The sequence below is a fragment of the Aythya ferina genome, assembly GCF_964211825.1.
Source record: "Aythya ferina genome assembly, chromosome: 3".
NCBI classification, from domain to species: Eukaryota; Metazoa; Chordata; class Aves; order Anseriformes; family Anatidae; genus Aythya; species Aythya ferina.
This window is the reverse complement of record NC_140298.1, coordinates 51,720,838-51,746,409: the sequence shown is the minus strand read 5'-3', so window position 1 is coordinate 51,746,409 and position 25,572 is coordinate 51,720,838. Positions and strand designations below refer to the sequence as shown.

Here is a 25,572-nt window from a genome sequence, read left to right as displayed (position 1 = left end):
TTAACTCACTTCTGAAGTAGAGAACATCATCTGTAAGCTATGCCTTGTTGATTCTGGACAGGAAAATAAAAAGGGTTCTACACTTATCTCAGTTACAATCTCCACTTTGCCACTATAACTCCTTGATTTCATCTAGTAAGTTGGATTCAGAAGACTTACGCTTCCCAGAACGAATTTTTTCTCCCCCCCTTACTCTTGGACCCTATATAAACCCTATATAAAAACAAGGATTTGTTAGTGCGAGTTTGATGTGGCGGGGATCAGAAAACCCCTGGAGACAATATTTCATCTGTTTTTCAAACAGCATACATACACCTAAGAAAAAACATGGAGGAACACTCACCTGTATTTATTTCTGTGCAGATATATAATTTTTGAGTGTGTATCTTAAAAGATTTTTTTAAAGTTTCCTACAAAAATAATAAAATCCCATTACAATTCATAATGCTCACTACCCACTACTAAAGGGGAATGGGGGAAAAAAAAGGAAATTGGTATATTCATTTAATTCATCCTTCTGCCTTGCAACGGTAAAACCAGGAACTGAATGGAAAATAAGTGTCCTAAACAACTGTCCTATCAGATCTTCCCATTTAAAGCCTATTTACATGAGATATTCTTCTATGAAAAAAAGTCTGAGAAACACTGCAACAATCTCAGCTGAGCCATTTCTATAAAGAAAGGCTGTTTCTGAAGTATGTTGGGTATGTGATTTGGTTTTCGTTTTCAATATTTAAACATTAGCTGCACCTCCACAAATTGGTGTGGTTTCAAAAATGCATTCATACCTACACATTAATAACGAAGAGCAATCTACTTGATGTATCCAAGTATGCCAATTGCATTCCAGAACAAACTGAAAACTTTGTAGTTAAAAGCTATTGAACGAACTGATAAAGAACTAAATTGCTTCCAAATATTAAAAAAATCCACATATATATCTGCCAAAGGCAGTCACTGTTACACAAATTAGAACAATCATTTTTACAAAATGCTCTTACCTATAGACTGAGGAGAATCCATATATGGGTTGTATTTTGCATAATGGCAACGGTCTGTAGCCAGCATTACTTCAAATACCTTGTCCGATTTAATTATCCCATTTTCTATAAATAAAACAAATAAAATTGAAGGCATTGTTTCTCTTCTGCAGTCATGACAACGTGAAATACATGAACACATTCCTAACACTGTGAGAGATCACGCTACCTCACAGGTCCCATCAATTAAGCTATGATCAATTAAGCTTAAGACAGTGAACGTGAAGCAAGACTCTCCCAGCAGTTACAGATGCTTTTCTGAAGCAACAGAGATCCTTTAAAAAAGATCTATCCCCTAGAAAAGCTCAACTTCATGCATGCCTTTGATATTCCTGAAAATGTACTTAGTAAGAAAACGATAGCACACTCTATAAAACTAACACGATATACTTCACATTTTTAGTGCAAGTAATTAATTATGGAAAAATCTACAAAAGCAGGTTAGAAGCTCGAAGCCACGGCTTCCTTGCTTGATATTTTATTTTCAAGTTCCATTTCTGTTTTGTGATGGCAAAAGGAAAAAAGTCCCTTTGTGAAGGAACGCCTACAGAATCAGAATTCTTATGCAGGGGCAGACCAAAGCCAAGGAGTTTTCACACCAAAACACTCTGAACCTTTGTTCATTCTTCAAAAGGAAAGGGAAACAAAATGTCAGAAGCACTATGCAGTACAGTATTTTTTCTTTTAGTTTTATAGATTTTCTTTTTTAACATTTCTAGTTTTTGAAGCTCTAAAGAGACATTTGCAAGTAAAAGAAATGGTTAGAAAACAAATGGAAGAAACTAATCACTTGCATTGAAAAATTCAGGATAAACTCAAAATAATAGAAAATGCAAAAATGTAATGCTTTACTCACTAGCTAGTAACTTTAACCAAGGGGGATTTATTTGGAAAGAAAAAAAAAAAAAGATTACTTCAGCACTTTCAAAATCTAAACCTAAATGGAGTAAATCAGATGATCAGATCTTAATTGAAGTTGCATCATTTTTTTTTAAAGCCCCACCCAGCAGGAAAACTCCTGTGAGCTGGCCTCAGCTACCTTCTGCAGTGGTGTCCTGACTGCTTACAGTGTGCTCCCACAAACTACTCTTAGCAATCACAGTTGTGTTGGATTTTTGTCAATGTTCTCCCCCCCGCAGCCCAATCCACTGCCTGTATCCAGGGTTTCATGACCCTGTATAATAGAGGTTTTGATTCAGAGAGCAAGTTACCACTACCACCACCCCCCAAAAAATAAATAAATTTTGCTTTTTGTTCTGAATGCAAAGTACCAACTAGAACTGCAACAGCAATATACAACCAAATTATTAAGGAAAACAGCAATGCTTTATATTGTTACTTTTTTAAAGAATGATTTCTATATCTGGTAAGCCTCAGAAAAAGCACATGCTCCCCTCACAGATTACACACATTACCCATTTCTCGTGCTGTGACTTCATTCATAACTGTCTAGTACAGTCTCAGTTAGAAAGAACTCCTCATTTCAGTTCATATTTTTTCATCTGAGACACAGCAAGCATTTGCAGCAGTTCCTAAGTTGACATACCGAGCGAAACAGTACCCCAAAACCAAATACAAATAAAAAAAAAAAAAAAAAAAAATCAACCAATTAACACAATGGCATTGACAATGTAAAATAGTATAAGAAAAAGCCCTAGCCACTCTGAATTAGTTACAGATCAGTTCAGGAAATTAAGCATAAGAAAAAAAAAAATCCCAATTTTACTGTTAGCTTCTCATTAGGTATCACCAAAAATTGATTTATCTAACATAATTGTACCTAAAAAAGAAAAGAGGGATGGGAGAATAAACCAAGCTGATTATGGCAGAAGTGAAAAGAAAATTTCTGGGAGCTAAGAGGGACAAAAGCAAGCAGCTGAGAAGCAGTCAAGAAAAATCCAAAGTTGCAGTTTTTTCCTTTATGGCGTATTGTTACCTATGCATCTATCTACACCATCTGCTCCTTCCTTTTGTGCCTTGGGGAAACAAACACGTGGAGAATAAACAGATCAAGCTTGAAAGAGCAACCACTGAATGGCCCGAGCAAGGCTCTATGGTCAGGCAGACAGCCTCCCCTAGTTTTCAGGGGACTGTCTCTATACTACCATGACTGCAGGCTTTTTCCACACCTCTCCTTTCACTCTACCCAATGATCTGTTCCTTTTTTTTTTTTTTTTTTTTAAAAAAAAAAAAAAAGGGCCTCCATGTCTGCCACTTCTCTGATCTATTCCTGTCATCTTTCTACTTAGAGTATCACTAAGTAGAATTCCTGGCATTTACCAGTTTTCTTCTGCCTCCATTACATTACTTTGTTTATATATTTTACCCATTTTTCCTCTCTAATTTAATTTCATTACAAGAGCTCTACAGATGTCTGCGCAAGACAAAACCTAAAATTTTATTTCAGCCGAAGTAAGCTTAATTTCACCAAGTGTGATGCTCTCACCAACACGCAAACAACCCAAAAACTTGGGAGTGGTAGTCACTAATATTTTACAAATCCCCAGTATTCAGGATGCAAATATTTCAGTAACTATTCCTGAGATTTGCTGACTGTAGGTCTGTCTTCGATTAGTGCCATCTTTTACATTGGTGAAGCAAGTTAAGCAAACTTGGAGTCCCCAGCAGAACTGGGGAAGAGCTGGATCTCATGGCTCAACCACTTACTTCAACTGTTAAATAATGCCCCTCTTCATAAAAAAATTAACCCTCTTAGCCACAAACGTGGAATTACACAGCATCATATTATCACTCATAGATAAATTCTGCTTTTTCCATTTTGTTTGGAGAACACCAGAATGCAAACAAACAAAACACAGCCACGCTCCCAGAACACAACTGCTATTTCCTAGGCAGAAAAAAAAAAATAGTAAAATTTAGAAGGGAATTAAGAAAAGCGAGCAAGACCTAAACAGTTTTTGTCCGTGTTGATGACATATAGACTTTTCTTTGTCTCATGATTAAATATAGAGCAACGCAGCAACAGGAAGGTACTGAACTCCAGCGAATGTCTTCTTGCTGCAGAAGTCAGTCCCTAGACAACCAACTGTGAGTATCTTACTTCCATCTGGAATGAATCTCTTCCAGATTCTGAATTGTCAAGAAAACACAAATACCCCCTAGAAAAGCCAATATTAGAAGTTTATATTGCAAAGGCAACATTTGAATTTTGTGCTCTCTCTAAATGCCAAGAAAGACAATCAGCAGTAAATTATTTATTAATAAAACACCAATGCAAAATGTTTTGTATATCTTAAAAGGAAGTTCTATCTCAGAAGAAAATCAATCCCAATTGAGCACATATAAGTTGACTTTGTTTCCAGCGATGACACGCACAGGAGACCTCTTCCTGCAGTTCGAGCAGACTGCTGGGTTCTGAGGCTTTTGTAACCACCACTGCAAACAAATCAGCTATTAAATTATACAGTGTTTGTAAGCAAAAGCTAATACACAAACAAACTAGGTTAGAGCCTGAAATCAAATGTAAGCCCTGTTAGCTACACCAGCACAACCCCTAAGAGGGAAAGAGCTGGTGCCAAAAGGTAACCACTTAATAGTAAAGCACGGCCTGCAGAGTTCAAGAGTTATTCTGCGCGGAGGCTGCAGCACTGACAGCTTGACATAATTGGAGCATGTTTTGAAAACTCTGGTCTGCTTCTTTTCCATGAATAACACCGGGAAAACAGGAACAGAACTCACAGAAGAGCTCCCTGTGCTTGAAGGTGGAAATATACTGCTGCTGAATGTAAGCTGGGAAACCGGACGGCTGGCTGTCAGGGAGCAAGGAAAGAGCTAAGCCTGACAAGACCGGATGGACTTGCACCAAGAAAACCACTTCTCTCTTTATTGAGCAACAGATAAGTTGCAGAAGCGCCTATCTTTCAAGGAAACGCCTACTTCACTGATGAGTCCTGACTGTTGATCAAGCAAGCTTCCAACCTACCCAGAAAATACCAGCAGTCAACACTTATGCTGATACTAGCCCCCGGATGACAAAAAGGATGTCTGCTGCTGCATGAGCTCACTACACAACGCAGAGATGGTGCAGCTGCAATGGCCTGTCGCAGCACAGGAACACCTCAAACACCTCCTGGTGCTGGCTGTACACAAACAATATGCTCATGAGGATCCCCAAACCATTTACCGTGGGGCTATTTCAGCATGAGCATCGCTCAGTTTCTCCCCAGATGACTTTCTCCATGACCACTGCAAAGAACTGCACTTACGGAGACAACCTGTCAGTGAAGCAGTGACATTTCACAAGCATAGAGGTCTTAACTCATGATGCAAAGCAATTACAGCGCAGCGTGGCAAAAGGTGAAATGCAGTAGATTACTTCAGTGACAACTAACAGTTTTCAGAGGGCTCCACCTGAACGATCCAAACCAGCCAGCAGCTTTCCAACAGAGAGCAGGCTGGGCTAGAACCACAGCTTGATTTTCAAGGCTGTTCAAGTGACAGCTGCTTTTTAGGTTGGGGTCTTTTTGCTAGGGAGAAGAAACAAAAAGATGAGGAAGAAACCACTTCAGTTAACAGAGTTTTATTTAAGTATCAAGCACAGTAAGCTTTCACTGTAAACCATGAACACAAAGAAAGCACTTTGAACAAGAAGTGATGGATCAGCACCCGGAGATGCAATAAAGGACACTGGTCCCAAAACATACAAACTTCTTTGTGCTAAAGAAACCAAGTAGGTGTTTGCAAAAGAGCATTTTTAAACCACTCATACATACAAGTCTCTTGTGCTTTGCTTACACCTTAGAGAGTAACTGCCTCATATGTTCAGCTGCAGGTCTGCTGTCACCAGGACAAGGCTCAGAAACGTTACTCAAACCAAACACTGCACAGGGCTAACTGGATGGGATCGGTTGAGACTGTAACTCAGAGACAGAACAATGACAAAGACTGAGGGAAGAAAGGAAGGGACCACCACAGCTAACCTTGCAGCCCAGAAATTAAACTCAAAAGATGGAATCTCAAGAAAATCCCTAAGAGGAAGCAATAAATAAACAAAGCTAAGCAAAACACGGGTGAAACCACATGGGAACCAACAGCTAAACATACTAGTATAGATCCTCAAGATCTAAATACAAGCTTACCCTCAAAAATTTCCCTTCTATTTTATTTGAATACTCCTTGTCTATTTAATAACGACCATCTCTGAAAACAAAATGGGAAGGTTGGTATCACAGGTAACAGTTCTCTATCCACGGATCTGAAAGTCTGCAAATGACTAATTTAGGCACATTTAACTGCAGCTGTATCTTTCCCTCATACTTGAGAAAAATGTTGCAAAGTAGGTATTAACAAGTTTCTCCTGTGTGGATAGGGTGGAGGAAGGCAGGCTAGTTCTTGCCTTACACCTCTACAGCATGTATCCCCAAACACCACCCATAATGCTGTCATGTTTCTTGAAACACGACATCAGTCAATCTACATCAGCATCTGTCTGAGCAAAGCAGCTTTTGAGAGCACGTGAAAGAATGAAGTGCCTTTAAGTTAGGGTTCAGCCTGCAAGAACAGAACTACATTTTCCAATAAACTGTAACAGACTGGGTGCAGATGAGGGAGACCACTTCCAGGCACATCTTGATCCCTCTGCATTTAGGGGGACTGATCTCCACTTACAAGTCACAGGGGGTGTCAAAACCAAGTTCAACACAAAGTAGCAACAGGCACCAGTAGTTAAAAAAAAAATAAAAAATGTTGCAGCAGTTCAGATAAACATAGCTGGGTAGGACAAGCAGATAAGGAGCTCCTCACAGTAAGGCTGGAGGCAAGGCTACTTCAGGAGCTTTAGCAGGTCTTCAAGGAGCAGAGATGCTGCACATCTCACAACTTCTGCAGCAGATTTGCTGGCCTGATTTCAGAAAAGGCAATGCTGTCAAAGCCAGCAGCCAGACCACATCGGCTGTTGGTTACTTTGAAGGGTGTTTCATTAAAACAGGCGCTAGTGCTACGTGATAGCTGAGGGAAGATCAAAAAAAGTAAAAACCATCAGCAAAATGTGACCCGAACTCTCAGAGCATCCAAGCATGGTACCCTATGCTGAACCAACTAGCTTCCCAGGGATGAAAGCTGTCATCAATTTCTTGTGAAGGAACGGCAAAAGGCAGTTCTGACTGCAGCCTCTTGCTCCACGGCAACTGCATTACGAAGGAGGACCACCAAGCTGAAGCACCTAAAAACCATGAGAAAGACATGTCCCAAAAATATCCCAAGCTAGAGACAAAACTATATATTGATATAACATTTACAGACTATAAAGCACTTAGGTACAAAATCACATGGAGCTGTCATACTAGCAGAAATGAGGGAGAACTTCTGAAGTCCTATTTGTACACTTCTCTCTTCTAGTTTTTGACAGTGCAAGCATTAAAATCTATGTTGTGTTCAAGTCCAACGTTGCAGTATTCAGGCTCTGAAGTCTCTAAACGTAAGTCAACCAGAACAGGAAAGATGTCATTGAAAAAACAACACTGGTCTCAGCCTTTGAAAAAGTTTACTCTGCTTTTGCCAAACTTTGGTAATTCAAATCAAAGGCATAAGATGAACCTCAAGAAAAAAATTCACCTGAAGTGTTATTGTAACAAACATGGCTTTGAGGTATTATATTCACAGAAACAATCAGTCAGAAGAACAGCAGCACTACACAGTTTCTTCCCAAGCTTACTAATAGCCCTCAGTGAGTTCTCTGTACTACATTAACAGTAGCATTGAAAGAAAAGCTTGCAGTTATATTGAAATTAAAACATACCAGATTCCCATTTTTAACATGCCCACAAGCAACGGTAATCACCTGCAAAGGACAGACTTGCAAGACTTATTTCCATTCTACTATGGGTTATTAGGCAGCTTCAGACTGCCAGAAAAATAGTATTATGCCATTAAACCCAAACCAGAGGCAAAAACATACCTTCAGTCAAGCAAAAGAACTAAATATTTTTAAATTAAAGTGACTGATTCTAAAACATTATAATATAAAAAAGTAGCCAGAAACATAGCTTTCTTTTTTCCTTGTATGACTGAGCATTCAGACTTTGAATTTTGGGGTTGTTGTGGGAAAGAATGAGGCATGGTTATAACTTTATATCAACACTTTGGCTAACATTTAGGGGATGCCAACAGAGAACCAGTTAGGGACACAGTCCTAGTTCACACAAATAAAACACAATGAATGTTCTGTCCATTATTTTTCCTTTCTGTTACCATTTCTTATGCCTCCCTCTTAGAGCCACAGATTTCCCACCAGAACCATTAACAAATTTGAATTGACTTTTTGCATCTGTAAAATAACATACCAATGGATGCACTGATTTTTAATAAAAAAAAATTCTGACTGTTTCACTATCCTGCCCTGAGTTACAATGCTTAGTCACGCAAGCCTCAACACTGCACGCATGTTGCAAGGAAGCCTGTTCACTGAACACGTGCAATAGGCAGCATAATTGCCTGTACCGTGTAGGTGTTAAATGTGGGTTAAGTGTTTTTTATTGGTTTCATCAATTGCTATTTCCCTTCTCCGTGTTCATCCCAGTTACATTACCCTTCCACGACCTAAATTAGTCTGTTGTGGAAGAGCTTTGGCTGAACCAAGAGGAATGACACAGCAGGAAAGCACAACCTTCAGAAGAACCATGGTCAGCTCTTGCAGAACCAAGCTCAGGCTCAGCAAGGCCACGCGCAACGCCTTCATGTTCATGGCAGCTCACCGCCCTCCACAAAGGAGGCTTGTTCTGAGCAAGCAGAAAAGTGTCTGCAGCAAAGGCGTGGATTCTCTGTTGATAAGCCTTCGCCAGGATGAAGCTTGCTTTGAAAGATACGACTTTTAATTATTTAACATATAAGAAAACACTCAGAAATATCTTTCTCATGTCTAAGAATAGACTTTTCAAAGCCCAACAATATTTGAATAAACGCTGCTTTGAAACATCATTCATGCTGAAAAATTAGGAATCTGTGCCTGAAGCGAGCCATCACACTCTATGGAATCTGCAGTACCTCATGAATTGCAATTGCTAACTTTTGTGATCCAAGGCTATTAGATGAGGAAGAGACTGGAGCGTAGCAGCAAACAGGCACAAAGGCAATTAACAACACCATGCAGCACCTCGGTCACGTCCAAGTTAATTCACCTGCACATTCAAACCTGAACACTCGGATTCAACAGTATATTTAGCTGGTTGTAACACCAGTGGCACGACATGATCAGAGAAGCAAGGAAACAGATTGTCATATTGCAGCACCCCGTGTTCACTGGAGGAGAGAAAGAAAGGTGTGATGAAGGAACCTAATTAACTCTGATGGACTGAGAGCTGGATGGGAACCAAATTTTCAGTTCTGCAGGTGGAGAAGACAAGCTGATTTCTAAGACGGTGGTGTGTAGAGCAACAGGACTTGGCAAGAGCCCAGATATGAGGAACAGAAGGAGATTAAAAGGACCCAACAGGGAGAGAAGGGTGGCTATCTGAAGATAAAGGGGGGGGGGGGGAGAGAGAGAAGATAAAGATTTAGGATCCAAAGATCCCCAGCCAAGCAATGTAACAGCAAGTAAGTCACCTGTTACCGAGTCTTTTCCTATTTTCTCAGCATCCACATATGCTAGGTTGTCGTGGTTCCGCTCGAGTGGGCAGCCGAGCTCCACCACAGCCGCTCTCTCACTCCCCCTCCTCAAAGAGGAATGGGGAGAAAATATGTGAAAAGGGCTCAAGGATTGAGATAAGGACGAGAAAATCACGCAATAATTATTGTAACGGGCAAAACAGACTCGGCATAAGGAGATAGTAAGATTTATTGCCTACAACTAACAAGCGAGAGAAGTGAGAAAACAAAGGGAAAAAAAACCAAAAGCACCTTCCCCCCCCATCCACCCTCTTCCACCTCCTCCCCCCGAGTGGCACAGGGGAACGGGGAATGGGGGTTATGGTCAGTTTACAGCACTTCTTCTCTGCCGCTCCTTCTCGGTCACTCTCGTCCCCTGTGCTGTGGGGTCCCACCCACGGGATACAGTCCTTGATGAACTGATCCGGCGTGGGCTTCCCACAGGCAGCAGCTCTTCCAGAACTGCTCCAGATATGGGTCCGTACCACGGGGTCCATCCCTCAGGAGAAAACTGCTCCAACCTGGCTCCCCTACGGGCAGCAGCTCCTGCCAGATCACCTGCTCCTGCGTGGTCTCCTCTCCACGGGCTACAGGTCCGGCCCGGAATCTGCTCCGGCAGGGGTCTTCCACAGGCGGCAGCCTCCGTCGGTGCAGGGCCACCTGCTCCACCGTGGTCTCCTCCACGGGCTGCAGCGTGGAACCCTGCTCCACCGTGGTACTCCATGGGCTGCAGGGGGACATCCTGCTTCACCATGGTCCTCACCACAGGCCGCAGGGGACTTCTGCTCTGGCGCCTGGAGCACCTCTCCCCCTCCTTCTACACTGACCTTGGTGCAAGGCTGTTCTCTCACTCCCTTGACTCTCCCGGCTGCTGTGTGGCGCAGCGTTTTTTCCCTGTCTTAAATATGCTCTCACAGAGGCGCAAAACAACATCGCTTATTGGCTCGGATCTGGAAAACAATGGGGCCCTTCCCAAACATGGGGCAGCTTCTAGATCTTTCTCACAGAAACCACCCCTATGGCTCCCTGCTACCAAAACCTTGCCACGTAAACCCACTACATAGGTTCACAACAGAAAGGAACTCCAGCCACAGCCATGTATTTAAACACAGCCAACTATTTCTGCATTCAGTACGATCTGTAACTCTCCAGCAATCTTCATTTAGATAGCTTCCTAGAAGTGCTGCTTCTTAAACGATTTTTGTTTCAATCTTTTTAGGGGTAAAGTCTGATCAATTTTGAAGACAGGTACTCAGCTATTTCCAGCTGGTAAAAAGCAAAGGCTTAAATAATTACCCCATAAAGGTGAAAAATATCTTTTAACAATAACTCTCATGCTTGAAGCATCAAAACATTAGGATTTTTTTTCCACGAGGAGTAGTTTGCAAACCACTTGAAAACAAAGCAGCTGAACACCTTGAGAAAACAGCATACACAGGGACAGCGCTCTGGTTGTGCAGAGTGTGATTTAAGCGAGCTCTTTCTGTATGTTGTACAAATTGTATGTCTATGATGCCTCAAATTAATGGTGCAAGAACACACAATAAACAGCTACAAATCAAAACAAACAAAACCAAAAGCCACACAAGATTCCTCAGTCACTTGTCTCCAAGTATGCACTGAAAAGCATGCAGAGTTCCAGGGCCTTCTTCATTAACTTACCCCTTTTAAGACACGAAAACAAAGACGAGGCTTGTAAAAGCAGTCGTCTAAATCTGCATGCAATATACACAGGCACTTAGCACTGCTCTCACACACCCCTTGTTCCCATCAGAGAACAAGCCAGCGCTATAGTTAAGGCAACAGTGAAAGGAGGGTACGTTAATGTAACTTCATCAAACTAGGGCTCTATTGCCACAAAACAGAGACGTGAAGAGCTGTCAATAGCACCCTGTAATAAAGCACAGTCTATATGGCTGTTCTAAAGAAGAATGCGTAGCCTCCGGGAGTCTTCCATTGATGCCTTTGTACAGAGGCAGAACCAGTTTAAGAAGCTCCCATTCTCCCCAGCCCACTTACACCCACAGCCACGGTCACTGCCTCTCCAGACCTACCAGCACAGCAGCTTACGAATGCCGAGGGGCTTAAACCTCTGCTTTCTGCCAAGGGGACTGATAAGAAAGGGACCCGCTCTCACAACACAGCCTCCCTCACAAGCGTTTCTATGAGCACACTGAAGAGAAAACGGGGCATAAAAGCAGGAGCGAGCACAACTCAGCCAGACTCTGCCGCGGAAGAAAACACGCTATGCCACTACAATGGGAGACACTGCCTTTATTTTAATTTATGCAAATTACATACTCAGTTACTAAGCTACACACACACACGAGATACCTCACGCTCGGAGAGCATCAAACTAGCCCCATCAGACTTGCATTATTTCTAGTATAAAGATGCTAGAGATGCTGTGCTGCTTAGCTGTTTTTAGAAGAGAAAGTTAAACACGTTGAGGGCTCTACTATTGAAATGGAATCCTCCAGAACATCTCAGTCCTTCTGTAGCCCAGTATTTTTTTTAAGTTTGTTGAAAGCACGTCTAACAGAACTACATGCCACATGAAACAGCCCTTTTTCCTAAACTCTTTCCAGCTTCAGCAACAAGTTCTCCCCTTACCTGGAGAACTCCTATTTGACATTTCTGGTCTTCACCCTGCAACTGCTGAGCCCTGGCAAAGCCCTGCCCCGTCACTGCAGTCCCACTCACGCCAACAAAACAGTGGTCAGCAACACAACCTTGCAGCAAGATCAACAGCACTTGTGCCTCTGCAACGCTTTATTCCCAGTCCAATTTGATGTCACTCAAAATATTTGGGGTTCGGATGCAGAACAAGAGGGGTAAAAGTTACAGAGTACGATTTTCTGAAATGCTGACTGAATTACCAGCAATCGGCATTTTTGAGATTATAATGTTAGAACTTCAGCTTGCTTTCCTATTCCTTCAGGAATTGCTGTTGCGTTCTGACTATAGCGGGCCTTAACTTTATTTTTTTTATTATTATTATTATTTGCAAAGCCCTCAACAGCCTCCATGCGTTGAAAGACACCGTCACCGCTTCCTGCAGCCACCAAATGCGTTTCGCCGCCAGGTCCTCTGTAACCACCCTGCCACCACCGCCTGCTGGGATGGGCTGGGGAGCCGGCCGGCCCCGCTGCCAGCCCCCTGCCGGAGAACCGGCTCCTGAGGGGCGTGAGGAGTGGAGCAGGGACGGGACGAGGGGGGACCAGCGGCCCCTCACGCCCCCCGGGGCCGTTCTGCTCCCCCGGCGGCCTCCCCGGGGCTGGGCACGGCGAACCGCCGCCTCCTCTTCAACCTCCTCCCGCCCCCCCCCCGACCGTTAGGGGCCGTTAGCGGCCGTTAGGGCCGTTCGGGGCCGCCCGCCGACTCACTGCGGAGGTTGTGGATGAGCTCGGCGTGGCTGGCGCCGCCCGACTTCCAGGCCATGGCGAGGCACACCCTGCGCAGCAGGTAGAGGGCCGCCTTCAGCGCCGCGACTGCGCACAGCAGCTTGCCCAGGAAGGACACAACCTCCAGCGCCGACACAGGCGCCGCCTCCTCGCCGCCTCCTCCTCCTCCTCCTCCTCCCGCCACAGCCGCCGCGCGCCCGCCGGGGGGAGGGGCCACGCGCCCGCCGCCCCGCGCGCCCGCCATGGGGAAGCGCGCATGCGCCGCCGGGGGCGCTTCGGGGGTGTACGGGGAGCGGAGGGAGGGGGGGGAGGACGCGCTCCGGGACGCGGCCGCCGATCGCTACCGGCGGTAACCCGCGCGCCCGTGCGCCGCAGCCAATCCGGGGCGCGGAGTCGCGCCGCGCTCCGTACGGAGAGCGCCGATTGGTTGGCGGGGAGAGCGGGAGGGGCAGGCCTACGTGTCGGCGGCTGCCATTGGTCGGGTGGGGAGGGCGGGCGGCGCGGGGGCTGAGGGGGGCTGCTGACGGGGCAGAGCCGCGCGCGTTAAACCGCCGAAACGACGCGGGGGTGGCGGCACCCCGAGCTGCCAGCTTAATAAATTAACGGCGTCACCCGCAGCCATACATTCAAACATCACCGCTGTGTGAAGGCGTCACTGGTAGAAGGACGCGCACAGCCTGTCACACCGCCCTAGGAGACGCAGATAATGTTGTCTTCCCTGTGAGAGCCCCTCCCGGGAGGGACGAGGCTGTTCCATCTCTGCCCCACACACGCCGCCCGTCCCACAATTGTTAATTCAGGTAAAGGAAACGAGGAGAACGTGGGAATTTGCTTTCCTGGCTAGCACGCCGTGCATGGCAAAGCTGGCAGTCGCCCAGTGCGCATGCCGGGTCTCCAGACCCTTCCCATCTGGTTCTTTCAAACCCGGAGACGGCTCTGCTGCTTCACTCTGTATTCAGCATCTGTCTTCTCTCCAGGCATCTCTTGGGAGCTGCCCTACAGTCTGTCCCAGAATATAAAGGGTCTCCTTGTTATACCCCGTGGGCCAAGAGAGAAGGAGAGAAGCCCTGGAGTTAGAAGAATTCCCAAAGGGCAGCAAGTACAGAGAACAAACAGACATTGTAAAAAAAATACACACACAAAAATACTTCATTGTTTTAAATGCAAAAGACGTTTTCTGTTGTGAGACATAAGCAAACTGCATTGCTCTCACATAGAGAGGCTGTTGGCAAGAAATTAGCTGGCCCATGCTTAAAAGCATTCCAGGGATATTTACCCCCTCGGGAGACCAGAAATACAAGAGAAACCATTTACATACAGTCTGCCTGTTCCTACCGATTTAGGCTTAAGCTTGTCACAGAGCGCAGAGAAAGAGACCACCTTTATCTCCTAGGAGCACACAGGCCTGCCTGGAACCTCAAGGTACCAATTGGCCGCTTGCTGGAGGTGTTCTTGGCGTGACTCTTCAGGGAGCAGCAGAACAAAGTGATATCTGGGGTGTCTTGGGTGGGTACCAGGCATCTGCGAAGGAAATCGAGTTAGGCTCTGCAGGTTTCCAGGAATTTTAAGACAGGCCAATTTGCCTCAAACGTCCCTGAGAAACTAGAATGCACCAGTGGCAGCAGGATGCACCCCTTTGGGCAGTAAACACAAGGGTCATTGGCTCTTTCTGCTCTCTAACTCCAGGCCATGAGCCTGGTTTTTAAACTTCCTAAGTGCATGCCCATCAAGATAAGCTTGTAAAAAACAAACAAACAAACAAAAATCTATGCTAGAATAAAAACAAGCCTTTTTAAAAATAAATAGATACATGTGTGTTTTCTGGCCATCAGCACTCCTGTGAAACATCTCCATCTGCTCTGCTGCTCAGTGTTCCTTCATCCTCTTCCCCCTCGCTTGTCCAAGCCAACCCAAGCACCTCGGGCCCCAGATGCCCACAGTCAGTCACAGGCTCCTTGGTCTTCCAGAGGGGCAGCCACCTCCCCAGCTCCTCCAGGGAGCTGCTGCAGGGACGGCCCTGCCAGGGAAGAGGCAGGGGAGTGCCAGCAGCCAGAGGAGTCCATCATGTGAGTGCTCTGAAATGGAGATCCCACTAATTTTAAGCACACAGCCCATCTTGGATCTCTCCTTTTCTGCACATTCACCCACATCTCCGTCCCTTATACATTTATATATAAACCCCTCCGTGCTACTATTTCTGTTTCGTCCCTTCCCTCCCACCTCATGAACCTGTTAGAATTTTGAAATCCTTTGAATTTAAAAAGCATATAAAAAGTTGGTCATCACTGTCTGATCCCATCTGCTTCTGCATATACATACCAGAAGCAGAAGTTTCCTTATGAAATGTTCCTGCTGAACATTTCCGCAGCTATGTCCCACACCACACACTAATTGGCTCCTACACCTACACTTGCTCCTCTCCCTGCCTGCGTTCTGTTTTTAACTTAATCACTCGCCTTCATCTCACATCTCTTCCTGTAGTCTCAAGCCAGCCTTGGCGTGTGCCTTCATTTTGTATTTCCATTTCCAAAGTTTACATCTAGGGCTATTCTGTGCTTTGCAGCCCCTGGTCAGGGCAAGCAAGGGCTGGGGATGTGCTCAGGGCCCTGGTGCTCTGCTCGTACATCTGCTCTGCAGTGCCCTGCGTCGTCAGCTGCGCTTGTTCAGGAGACTGAGCTGGGCACAGCTCCAGGAGCCATGACCAGCAGTAAAGACAGCGTCTCCAAATAACTCTCTTAAAATATTGCTGCATGATAATTGGAGGAAAGCAGATTGTCGGCAAGTAGAAGTCAGCATTGGCTTCCCCCTGCCCTTGCACACCCACTGGCTGGGGGGTGCCTGCCTTCCCAGGCTCTGGCACCTTTGGCAGAGGGAGGCACACCTTTGGTTCTCATCGCCCTCGCTCACACCCCTAACGTTAGCCACAGCTGAGGACAACCCATACAACCCCCTTTTTGTCTCCACTAGTGTGTTTGGACCTGATGCTCAGAGCCAGCTTTGTCCAGTCTTAAAGTCCTCATTGGCAACCTCAGAAATACTCCATCAGGCATTTTTTTCTCATGGTCTTGTGCTCGGCTTTGTACTGTGTTCAGCTTTAGGCCCCTCACCACAAGAAGGACATCGAGGCCCTGGGGCATGCCCGGAGAAGGGCTATGAAGCTGGTGAGGGGTTTGGAGCACAACTGCTGTGAGGAGCGGCTGAGGGAGCTGGGGGTGTTTGGTCTGGGGAAGAGGAGGCTCAGGGCAGACCTCATTGCTCTCTGCAGCTGCCTGAAGGGAAAGTGTGGGGAGCTGGGGGTCGGCCTCTGCTCACCCAGATAACCAGTGACAGGACCAGAGGGAATGGCCTCCAGTTGCAACCAGGGGAGGTTCAGGCTGGCAGTGAGGAGACATTTCTGCTCAGAAGGAGCAGTCAGGCACTGGGACGGGTTGCCCAGGGAGGTGGTGGCGTCACCGTCCCTGGGGGTGCTCAAGGAGAGGCTGGACGTGGTGCTTGGGGACATGGTCAGTGGGGAGACTGGTGGTAGGGGTGGTTGGACCGGGTGAGCTTGGAGGGCTTGTCCAGCCTTAGCGATTCTGTGATTCATTTTATTTAAATGTGCCATCGCAGTGAAAACGTGCAATAACACACATAACGACCAGACGCACGTAAAGCTTTAACCCTCGACCCGTCACAGCCCCGCGGCCGCCATTTTGGGCTCAGCGCGGCGGGCACCCCCTCGGCGCCCTCCCCGCCATGCCCGCCCCCTGCCCCGCCCGGCAGCCAATGGGGGGCGGCGCGGCGGGAGCGCGCGGCGGGGCGGCCATGGAGGAGGTGAGCGCCCGCTTCGTGGCGCAGAAGATCAGCAAGGCCCGATGGCGGCCCCTGCCCGCCGCCGCGCTGCAGCCGCCCGACATCTTCGCCACCGGCTCCTGGGACAACGAGGTGAGCGGCCGCGGGGGTCCCGGGGAGGGGGTCCCCGGGGGGTCACTCGTCGGGGCGGGCCTGCGGGAGCGTTGAGGCGGTGCGTTCTCCGTGCAGGACAACCGGCTGGCGCTGTGGGCCGTGGGGGAGCTCGGCAGCGGCGAGTACCTGGGAGAGCCTCAGCTGCTCTGCGACATCGGGCACGATGGGGACGTCATGGACATGCAGGTAACACGGCTCCCCTTCCTCTCCTGTTTCTCTCCTGACACTTAATCAGTAATGATTGTAACACTAATATTCCCCCCCAAAACCCCAACCCCCAACTAATCCTTATGAAAAAGGGCAAAGCTGGCCAGTATCAGTCTTTGCTCTTTACCAATAAGTTAAGATACAAGTCTAATCGCTTTGATTTTAGAGTATTGACATCAACTCATCAGGTGTTCATTATCTCCCTTTATAAAGTTTTTGGACCAGGAGAGAATTGTTGTTGCCTCTTCAACAGGAAGCGTAACCGTGTTCCGTCACCATCAGAATAACCAGGTGGGTACCTCGCACCGGCTCGAAGCTGCCACTCTGCATAACACAGGGCCACTTTGATCTTGCTCTAAGATTTCTCAAATCTGCCACAGCAAGAAACATCTGGCAACAAATTTTTTTTTTTTTGAAGTCTGTCAGAAAAAAAAAGCTTTAGTCTTATACATACAAGGAAAGAAGAACATTTTGCACTCACACCACATTAATTAGGTTCCAGTGCCAGACAGATATCTGTACGCCAACATATCTGTAGCTATGTAGTCAGTTCACTGAAAGCACACTTGAAAAGATTAGATTGTTAACTACAGATATATTTGAGTAGTTTCAGGCAATGGGAATTAATGAATTTGAGTTTTTGCATTATTTTAAAACTATTTGACTCTATAATGTCTAAAACTTAGTCACAGAATCACAGTCTTTTGCTTTGATTATAAGTCACTGAGAATAAATTATTTATTCACAGTGACACATCAAAGACTAATATTTGTTAGTAGTTTGGCACACTACCTTAAAGAAACTAAATTCCTCACAATCAGAATGTAAATCTGACCTTACATTTTGTAAAGGCCTCAGCTCTTTTTCCTTGGCCTAGGGAGAGATTGGAGGGATAAGTCTGGTGAGGGACATTTTGCATTCATAAATAGATCCTGTTAATTCTGAATTCCAGCTCTTGTTAAAAAGGTGGTTCAGAGAAGACAATCACTGTTTTATTGAAGAGTTACGTGCTCAAGCGTTGAGGGAAATTCAGATCTCTGATTCTTACTTGTGTAGAAGATTGTCATTCCTGTGAGGTGGTATGGCTTTCCTTGAGCTTCTTTCTGGTTTTGTGAGTATTCTGAAAGCTTTGCCCTATCAGGATCATTACTTAACAGCAGAATTTTGTGTCTGGTTGCTATTTAGACTTTATCGGTCAACCAGCGGTGGGAAAAAGCCCATTGCCATGTGGATCAAGACACATCTTGTGGTGGAGCGGCGTGTACTGGAGTCATCTGCAACAACCCAGAAATTGTCACTGTTGGGGAAGATGGTAGAATAAATCTCTTCAGAGCTGACCAAAAGGATGCAGTAAGGACTATAGGTATGCCAAGTAAATACTCAGGTTGTTTTGGTTTGGAAAAGCTTGGCTGATTCTATATAGAATCTATAGTTTATAGAATATAAACTATTCTATATATAATAGAATAGTTTAGTTGGAAGGGATCTTAAAAGATCATCTAGTCCAACTGCAAAATATTTATTTTAGCCAAAACACTGTTGTGTTTTCAATGCTCTTCTAGTCACAAATCCAAAACACGTGTAGCTCATCAAATGATAACAATAAAAAGGAAGGCAGTTGAGAATTTAAATATCCCAAGGTGAATGTACTTCCTCCAGATCATTCCTGTATTCCCGTAAACTTCATATATTTGAAGTGCATTTCAGATAAATGTCTATATTCATTCAGATTTCAGATATTTGTGAGTCAATGATTAAACTGATGGAGACATTTTAAGCTTAACATTCACTCCCTGTAGGCTTCTGTTCCATCAGAATTGCTAAATACTCTAATAGAATGCATGAAATATGGTTAAATTTCAAGAACCAAATCATTCATAACCGAGCATATAAAATGCATACATAACTGTTACGTTACATAAGTGAGTAAACGTCTACGGTCATTTCAAATCATTACTTGTAGTAAGATTAACTTCCCTGTACCAGAACATCTACTTCTGTGTGTCTAAAGGAACCCCAAGAGCCAGAAACCACAACTTGTGCCCTGTTCTTTTATCAGATAACATGGCTTAGAGTGATCATCTCCCACTTAGTGAAAAGGGTTCGTATTTCCTGCAGTAAGAGATGATGTGATAGAGTGACAGATGTTTTTTGGAAGGTGTCAGAACTGAATCTCAATTCTTCTGTCATGCTAGTCTCATGGAATAGTACATAGCGGCTGTTAGAAATCAGACAAAGCAAAAATGATTTAAAGCATGCTAGCGCTGTGCTTGATAATGTAACTTTCTCCCTGAAACCTCAGTTGGACACATCATCTGTGTTTCCTCTAAAGTGAAATCTTACCTCAGATTGAGCAGATGAAGGAATTTACACAGTGGTAAGCCAATTAAGGAATGAAGTGTCTGGGATTTCTAGAGAGGGATACTTGGGTGTGTATGGCTGTGTGCATGCACACACAAGGTAAATCCTATTAATTGCATACAGTCCTTTACTGAAGCTCCCTGAATATTCTTGTAAGAAATCTTTTTTTTAAAGTATAGGAAGAAATGTTGTGGGGCACAAGGCAGAGTTTTAGCACTAACCCACAAAACACAGTAACTCCTTCCCCTTGGAAGGGGAAAAATAATTAGCTTAAAAGGGTTATCTTATTTTTACATTTTAGGTAAACTTATAAACATTTTTATTTATGGCAGAGAGTGTTCTGATACAAGTTTAATAGAGTAGAATGTTTTGCTGACTCACAGGAAAGAGACGTTCACCAAAAAAATACTGATTTTTCTCCTGGCAATTGCTCAGATGGATATAAGTCGTTAGTCTTCTTGGTGTTCACTTGATAGCACTATGTAAAAATGTTTGCTTTTGTAGCGCTAGCTCTGGAGCCAACTAAACATAGCTTCTTACAGATTTGTCTCAGTAATGTTGGTTAGAGGAAGCGAGGGCTCCTTTTTCACGGGGTATCCTTGCAACACTTAAAATTTTACGTGACACTGGACCATCTCTGCCCCTGAAGAGGTGGTCTGCTTTTAGAAGAGTTATTTCGTTGCAGTTAAATGGAGATGAGCATTCGGTGGATTTACCTGAATTTCTAGTTCAATGCTTTCTCGATCTCTCTTGCAGACAATGCAGACAGCAGTACGCTCCATGCAGTGACTTTCCTTCGCACAACTGAGATCTTGACAGTAAATTCAATCGGACAGTTGAAAATATGGGACTTCAGACAGCAAAGAAATGAGCCATCTCAGATATTTTCTTTGTAAGATCTTAATTTTTGACATAGTTACTGAGAAGCATATGCTACTTTATATCTGATTTAAGTCTTTCCTTATACCACACTGTTCTTGACAATGGGATGATAAATGACCTTTTTTTTTTCCAAAGGTTTTTAACCGCTTTGGTATATTAAATACCAAAAGCAAACTCTGCCTAATGGCTGAATTACTCTTGAGACTGAGCCTTCCTCTTTCCCTGATTAAAAATATCTTTTTTCCCCACAGGCCTAGTATAAAGCTCTTGGCATTTGAAATGTTTTTTTGTGTGATAACGATGTGCCTTATAAGGCATTGTGTGAAAACAAACTTAGAGCTAGATTCAAATCCCGTTCTTTGTCTGTGGAATAATTCCCACTGCTGTTAATAGACTGCGGGTTAGGTACCTGCTTTTGTCAGTAATCGGTCTTCCTTTTTAACTAGTACTATATGTTGTAACTGTAATTATAACATGAATTTCAGAGTAACTCTCTTTTTGTATGTATACCTAAAGTACACAAGGCTTTGTGTTGTAAAGCTGCCAGATACACTGCAGGTGCCTGTACACTGCACGGCGCAGAACCTGCTGTAGGTCCAGCTGTAGCTGCGTGTCACTGCTGTGCCTATGAATTCCAGTAGGTGTCATGTGGCTTCAGCCTCTTGTGACTAGCTGCTGCAGGAACTGAAGCTGCAGCTGATACAATTAATGTGTTGGTCAACACTGCTAGGGATTACGGAGGAGAAAATATAAATTGAATGAAGAATTCACGTGTGTGTGTGTATATATATTTTTTTCTTCTTCTCCCTTGCAGGACAGGTGAAAGAGTTCCACTGCACTGTGTGGACAGGCACCCCAATCAGCAGCACATTGTGGCCACAGGGGGCCAGGATGGGATGCTGAGCATATGGGACATCAGGCAGGGTACTATGCCAGTGTCCCTCCTAAATGCTCATGAAGCAGAGAGTGAGTATCTGGATTGGAGCAGGGAGAAGAAAGCATTTTTAGAAAAGCTTCTCGAAATCCTGGATAAAAACTTGGATGCATTGTAGCTACAATAGACAATCACATGTGCTATTTAACGTGTCTTTATCCAGCTCAGGTTGGTCCTTTTCTGTACGTGAGACTGTTCTCACCTAAAAGCCAACTCTATTTATATTAAAAGTAGAACTCATTATGAGTTCTTTATTAGTCATTAGAGACACATAATCAGAAAGTCTATTTCCATGAAGTATATATTAATAGTTTCTGCTCGTAGAAACTGATGCTGTGGTGTGCAGCTGTAGCAAAGTGGGAATGCAGTTTCTAGCAATCTTGAAAATGTGAAGGAGGAGGACACAATAGTACAGAGCTAACTTTTCTGTTCATTTATGTGACTAAGATACCAATTCATTTTGAGCTGAACATTTCTTGACTCAATGCCACAATTATATTTAAGGAGTTAAAAAAAAAAAAAAATGAGGTAAGCTTTACCCACAAGTATTTTTCACAGTTGTGGTATTTAGACACAAAATAATAACACGTGTGCTGGGAAGGAATGCATGTTGTGTGCAAATTTTAACTTAATAGTAGGGAAGGTGGCATGAGAAAGTATTTGGAATGCTTCAATTCAGATAAGATTGTAACTTCTAAGAACATTCTCAGTATTGAAAATGCAACAAAATAGGCTTTTCTCCCCCCTGTCCTCTCAGGGGAGGGAATACTGTAGTAGATAACTAATGGTGGGGCTTGGGGCCTTTCTCCCCACCTGCCCCACTTAAGAATGGAAAGTTTTGATGGGGACCTGAGCTCTTTTAAGTGCATGTCCATATACTAACCAGATTGCACTGAGCTACATGCTTGATATTTCTTGTAGTTTTGTTTCTCTTCAGGCCCTGAGGACTTACTGAAGGGCAATCTAGCCTTCACTAGTCCAAAAAGTAAAGAGAAAGGTGTTAACTTCTCAGAAATCAGTAGTACTCTTCCGTTTCATCAAAGCTCTTTTTCTTTCTCTGAAACTGATTGGTCTTTCTCCCCACCCATCTCCCAAGCAAAACTGTAGGAGGTGCTGACTGGGTGATTCCATTCTGCATATGGCCAGGCTATACACATCAGTGGTAGCAGCGTTATTTTATGCTATGTGCACTCCTTTTGATTTGTGCATGAATTGTAGTTATAGATTATGTACCCTCCACCTCTTTGGCAACACCAACTACACTGCCATTGAGACACACAGTGTTCTTGCAGTCTGGACAGATCGGCGAAATACTTATATCTCAAATACCTGGAGATGGCGGTGGCTTTGTTATCCATACCACTATCCACACAGAAAGAAGCCATCCTGGTTTATGGTTGTGAAATTATCTTTCTACTGTCATAAATCACACTTAAGTTATTTTAAGACAGAAGCGAGCTCTTAGAGTTTTATACACATTATCTGGATTTATGAAATGGAAAAACCAAACTGCTTTTAATATCATTGCAATGTCAAAATCTTCAGGAGCATGTTTTACGCTTTTTAAGTATGCTTTCTTCTTTGTTTGTTTCGATACTTACAGTGTGGGAAGTTCACTTCCATCCCTCCAACCCAGATCACTTATTTACATGTTCTGAAGACGGATCTCTTTGGCATTGGGATACTTCCACAGATATATCTGAAAAACCATCGTTTCTTCATCAAGGTAAGGATGATTAAAATTTATTTGCATTGAATTTGTCAGTTGGCAACATAATTAAAGCCCATGTCAAATTACAAATACAGTCATAACACAGAACATTTAAAGCTGATTTATTTTCTTAGAAAGAAAGCACTGATAGGCACTTCAGGAAACCTACTTATAAGGCAAACAGTTGTGCGTGGGTTTTTGTGTTTTAATCTGTCCTTCCTGTACTTTGGTGTGTGAAATCTGGTATTTCAGAGATAGAGTTCAATTAAAAATCATTTGTATATAGAAGAGACACGAAGGCAGCCTAAATGACCGTACTACCTGAGTCTCTGAGGGAGACGGACAAAATTTTGTAATAAAATAAGTAATAATTATACACTTATTCCTTATGCATTTTTATGGTTATAATTGGAAGACTGTTAATTAATGAAACTGGATCCCTTTGTAACATGCAGGATTTTAATTAAAAATATGATAATGGTTTAATATAAACATTTCACATGATAGTCATAAAGACTACTTAATTGCTTGCAATTTCAGGTTGTAAACGGGAAACTTTCAGATGTCATCTGCTGCCTTTGATTTAAAAGTTGCCATTCAAAATCCAGTTCTGTGTAGGGAAATAATAGGATAACTGATGATCAAATAGGATAACTGATGATCAAGTTGTACTCTACATGTTTTGGGGTATATTAAATATAAACTCTTAATACCTCTTTAACCATGTGTTATTTTTATGCCGAATGCCAAAACTGCAAGACTTCGGTTTGAATTTAAAATTTCATGTGGAAAAAATTCCAAGTCAAATCCAGCTATATTGTTTGGGGCAGAATAAGTAGGAAGAAGATACAGTAAGGGTAAAAGTGTTGTTAAAGCCAAGCTGATGCCCCAAATGTAGCAAGACACTGTGTACGCAGACTTTTTTTTTTTTTTTTAATTTTAGATCTTTCCTTGCTTTAGTGTCTGGCTAGAAAAGCTTGTAGGTAATTAGTTTCTTCAGCAAGATGAGGTCTTAGCTGTACTGACCTGTTAGTGTTGACTGAGGATAGAGCTGGCAGCAGGCTTCTGTAATAGCTTCAAGAACTTAGTTTTTTAAGCTATTTTTCCTCAGTTTACCACAGAGACAACTTCTGTTAACTAATCCGAAAACTGACTTGTCAGTTTAAAGTGGCATTCTAATTAAGTCTGTCCCACACTTACTATGTTTCTCTAAATTCAGACAATACTAAATGGAAACTTATTTCCCCATTTTCCCTCTTCTCTTCCCTTTCTTTTAGGAGGAAGAAGTACTGCCTACCTTTCCCACAATACCATTAACCAGTCTGTTGTGAGTGCCTGGCTAAACAACGATCCTACCAAAGACCGCATGGAAATCACCAACTTGATTCCAAATCAGACTTTGTCTGTGAATAGTTTAGATGTTCTGGGACCATGTCTGGTGTATGGTACCGATGCAGAGGCTATTTACGTGAACAGACAACTTTTTTCATGAGACTCCTCCAGGAGTCCTTTGAAGTGCTGATGACCTTGAGCTACTGGACAACGTTTGTTTCATTTAGGTTAACTGTGCTCAGTCTGTTATCAGCATGTGGGGGAGAGGCCTGTAGCTTGGCCCTGGTATTGGAGCAGGAATGTGAGTTATCCCAGATTCTGAAAGCCCTCGCTTGGTACCGGTGCTCCAGCATGGGTAACTAGGCAAGTTTACATGTATGCTAGTCCTCATTTCTTCCCTAATGCCTGTCTGATTTTGGTAAGCAGACAGGTAGTCAGTAGGGCAAGATCTATGCTGTAAAGTTATTTCTGGAATACGCACAAGGCGAAGAAAAGATAACCTTTTTTTTTTAATGTAAATACTTTTTTCCAAGTGTTAATTCAAGGCCAAACTATGGAGTTCTTTGGCATTCTTTTTATGTCACATGAAAGAGATTGGGGTTTTTACTATGAGGTTTTGCTATATATTTTGGGAAGATAACTTTTTATCCAAGCGCATGAGAACTGGAGAGGTAAACTGTTAAAGATGTGAACTATGAAAGGCCCTATAGGAGTTTTAACATTTTAGTAGCATTGTTTTGGGTTATTTACAGCTTCGTCACAGATGTCACATGTTAAATGTTGACCATGATGAGATACCACGTACATAATGGGCAGAAGACTGTTTTTATAGTTAAGTGGTCATAAATGAGAGACGCGTTGGCTGTTTTCAAGTATGAGATCGACAAAGACTGTGTCTCAGATTTCGGAAGCCTCAATCAAAACTTCACATCTAGCCTTGTTGCAATCTTTGAAAGGTTGATTTTACGATTAAAGCTGTGCCTTTTTGTTGCAGAGGACCCTTTCTCTTTTTAATAAACATTTTGCACAAGAACAGTGGTCTGGCTTAATTAGTTTCCACAGGTGTAACTGCAGTTACCTGCGCAGGAAGGCAAACAACTGCAAGTCGGGCTGCCTGGGGGCGAGAGCAGAAGGACAGAGGGAGATGCCAGGACT

The 25,572-nt window shown here is 43.7% G+C and overlaps 2 protein-coding genes across 3 annotated transcripts in view; one reads left to right on the top strand and one right to left on the bottom strand.

Annotated features, from left to right (window-relative positions):
• The window catches only part of PCMT1 (protein-L-isoaspartate (D-aspartate) O-methyltransferase), a 34,889-nt gene extending 21,550 nt beyond the window's left edge, over positions 1-13,339 (bottom strand). The window contains exons 1-2 of one of the 2 annotated variants that reach the window (XM_084514307.1): positions 13,028-13,339; positions 1,002-1,106 (exon numbers count right to left, since the gene is read on the bottom strand). In XM_084514307.1, coding sequence (XP_084370433.1) covers positions 1,002-1,106; positions 13,028-13,289 — 367 coding nt within the window. In that variant the 5' untranslated portion in view covers positions 13,290-13,339. The remainder of the gene's footprint in view (positions 1-1,001; positions 1,107-13,027) is intronic. The other variant, XM_084514306.1, reaches the window with a different exon arrangement.
• Positions 13,340-16,814: 3,475 nt separating this feature from the next.
• Positions 16,815-25,450, top strand: NUP43 (nucleoporin 43). Its single transcript, XM_084512411.1, has 8 exons — positions 16,815-16,969; positions 17,066-17,176; positions 17,411-17,488; positions 18,383-18,560; positions 20,315-20,450; positions 21,255-21,406; positions 22,978-23,100; positions 24,363-25,450. Exons 1-8 carry the CDS (start codon positions 16,850-16,852, stop codon positions 24,575-24,577), a joined length of 1,113 nt encoding a protein of 370 aa, XP_084368537.1. The 5' UTR covers positions 16,815-16,849; the 3' UTR covers positions 24,578-25,450.
• The last annotated feature ends 122 nt before the right edge of the window (positions 25,451-25,572 follow it).

Excerpts from the sequence above, each read along its gene's own strand:
- NUP43 (XM_084512411.1), top strand. The coding sequence starts at position 16,850 with ATGGAGGAGGTGAGCGCCCGCTTCGTGGCGCAGAAGATCAGCAAGGCC. Across the intron at positions 20,451-21,254 it reads CCATCTCAGATATTTTCTTT|GACAGGTGAAAGAGTTCCAC; the intron begins GTAAGATCTTAA and ends TCTCCCTTGCAG. Across the intron at positions 23,101-24,362 it reads ACCATCGTTTCTTCATCAAG|GAGGAAGAAGTACTGCCTAC; the intron begins GTAAGGATGATT and ends CCTTTCTTTTAG.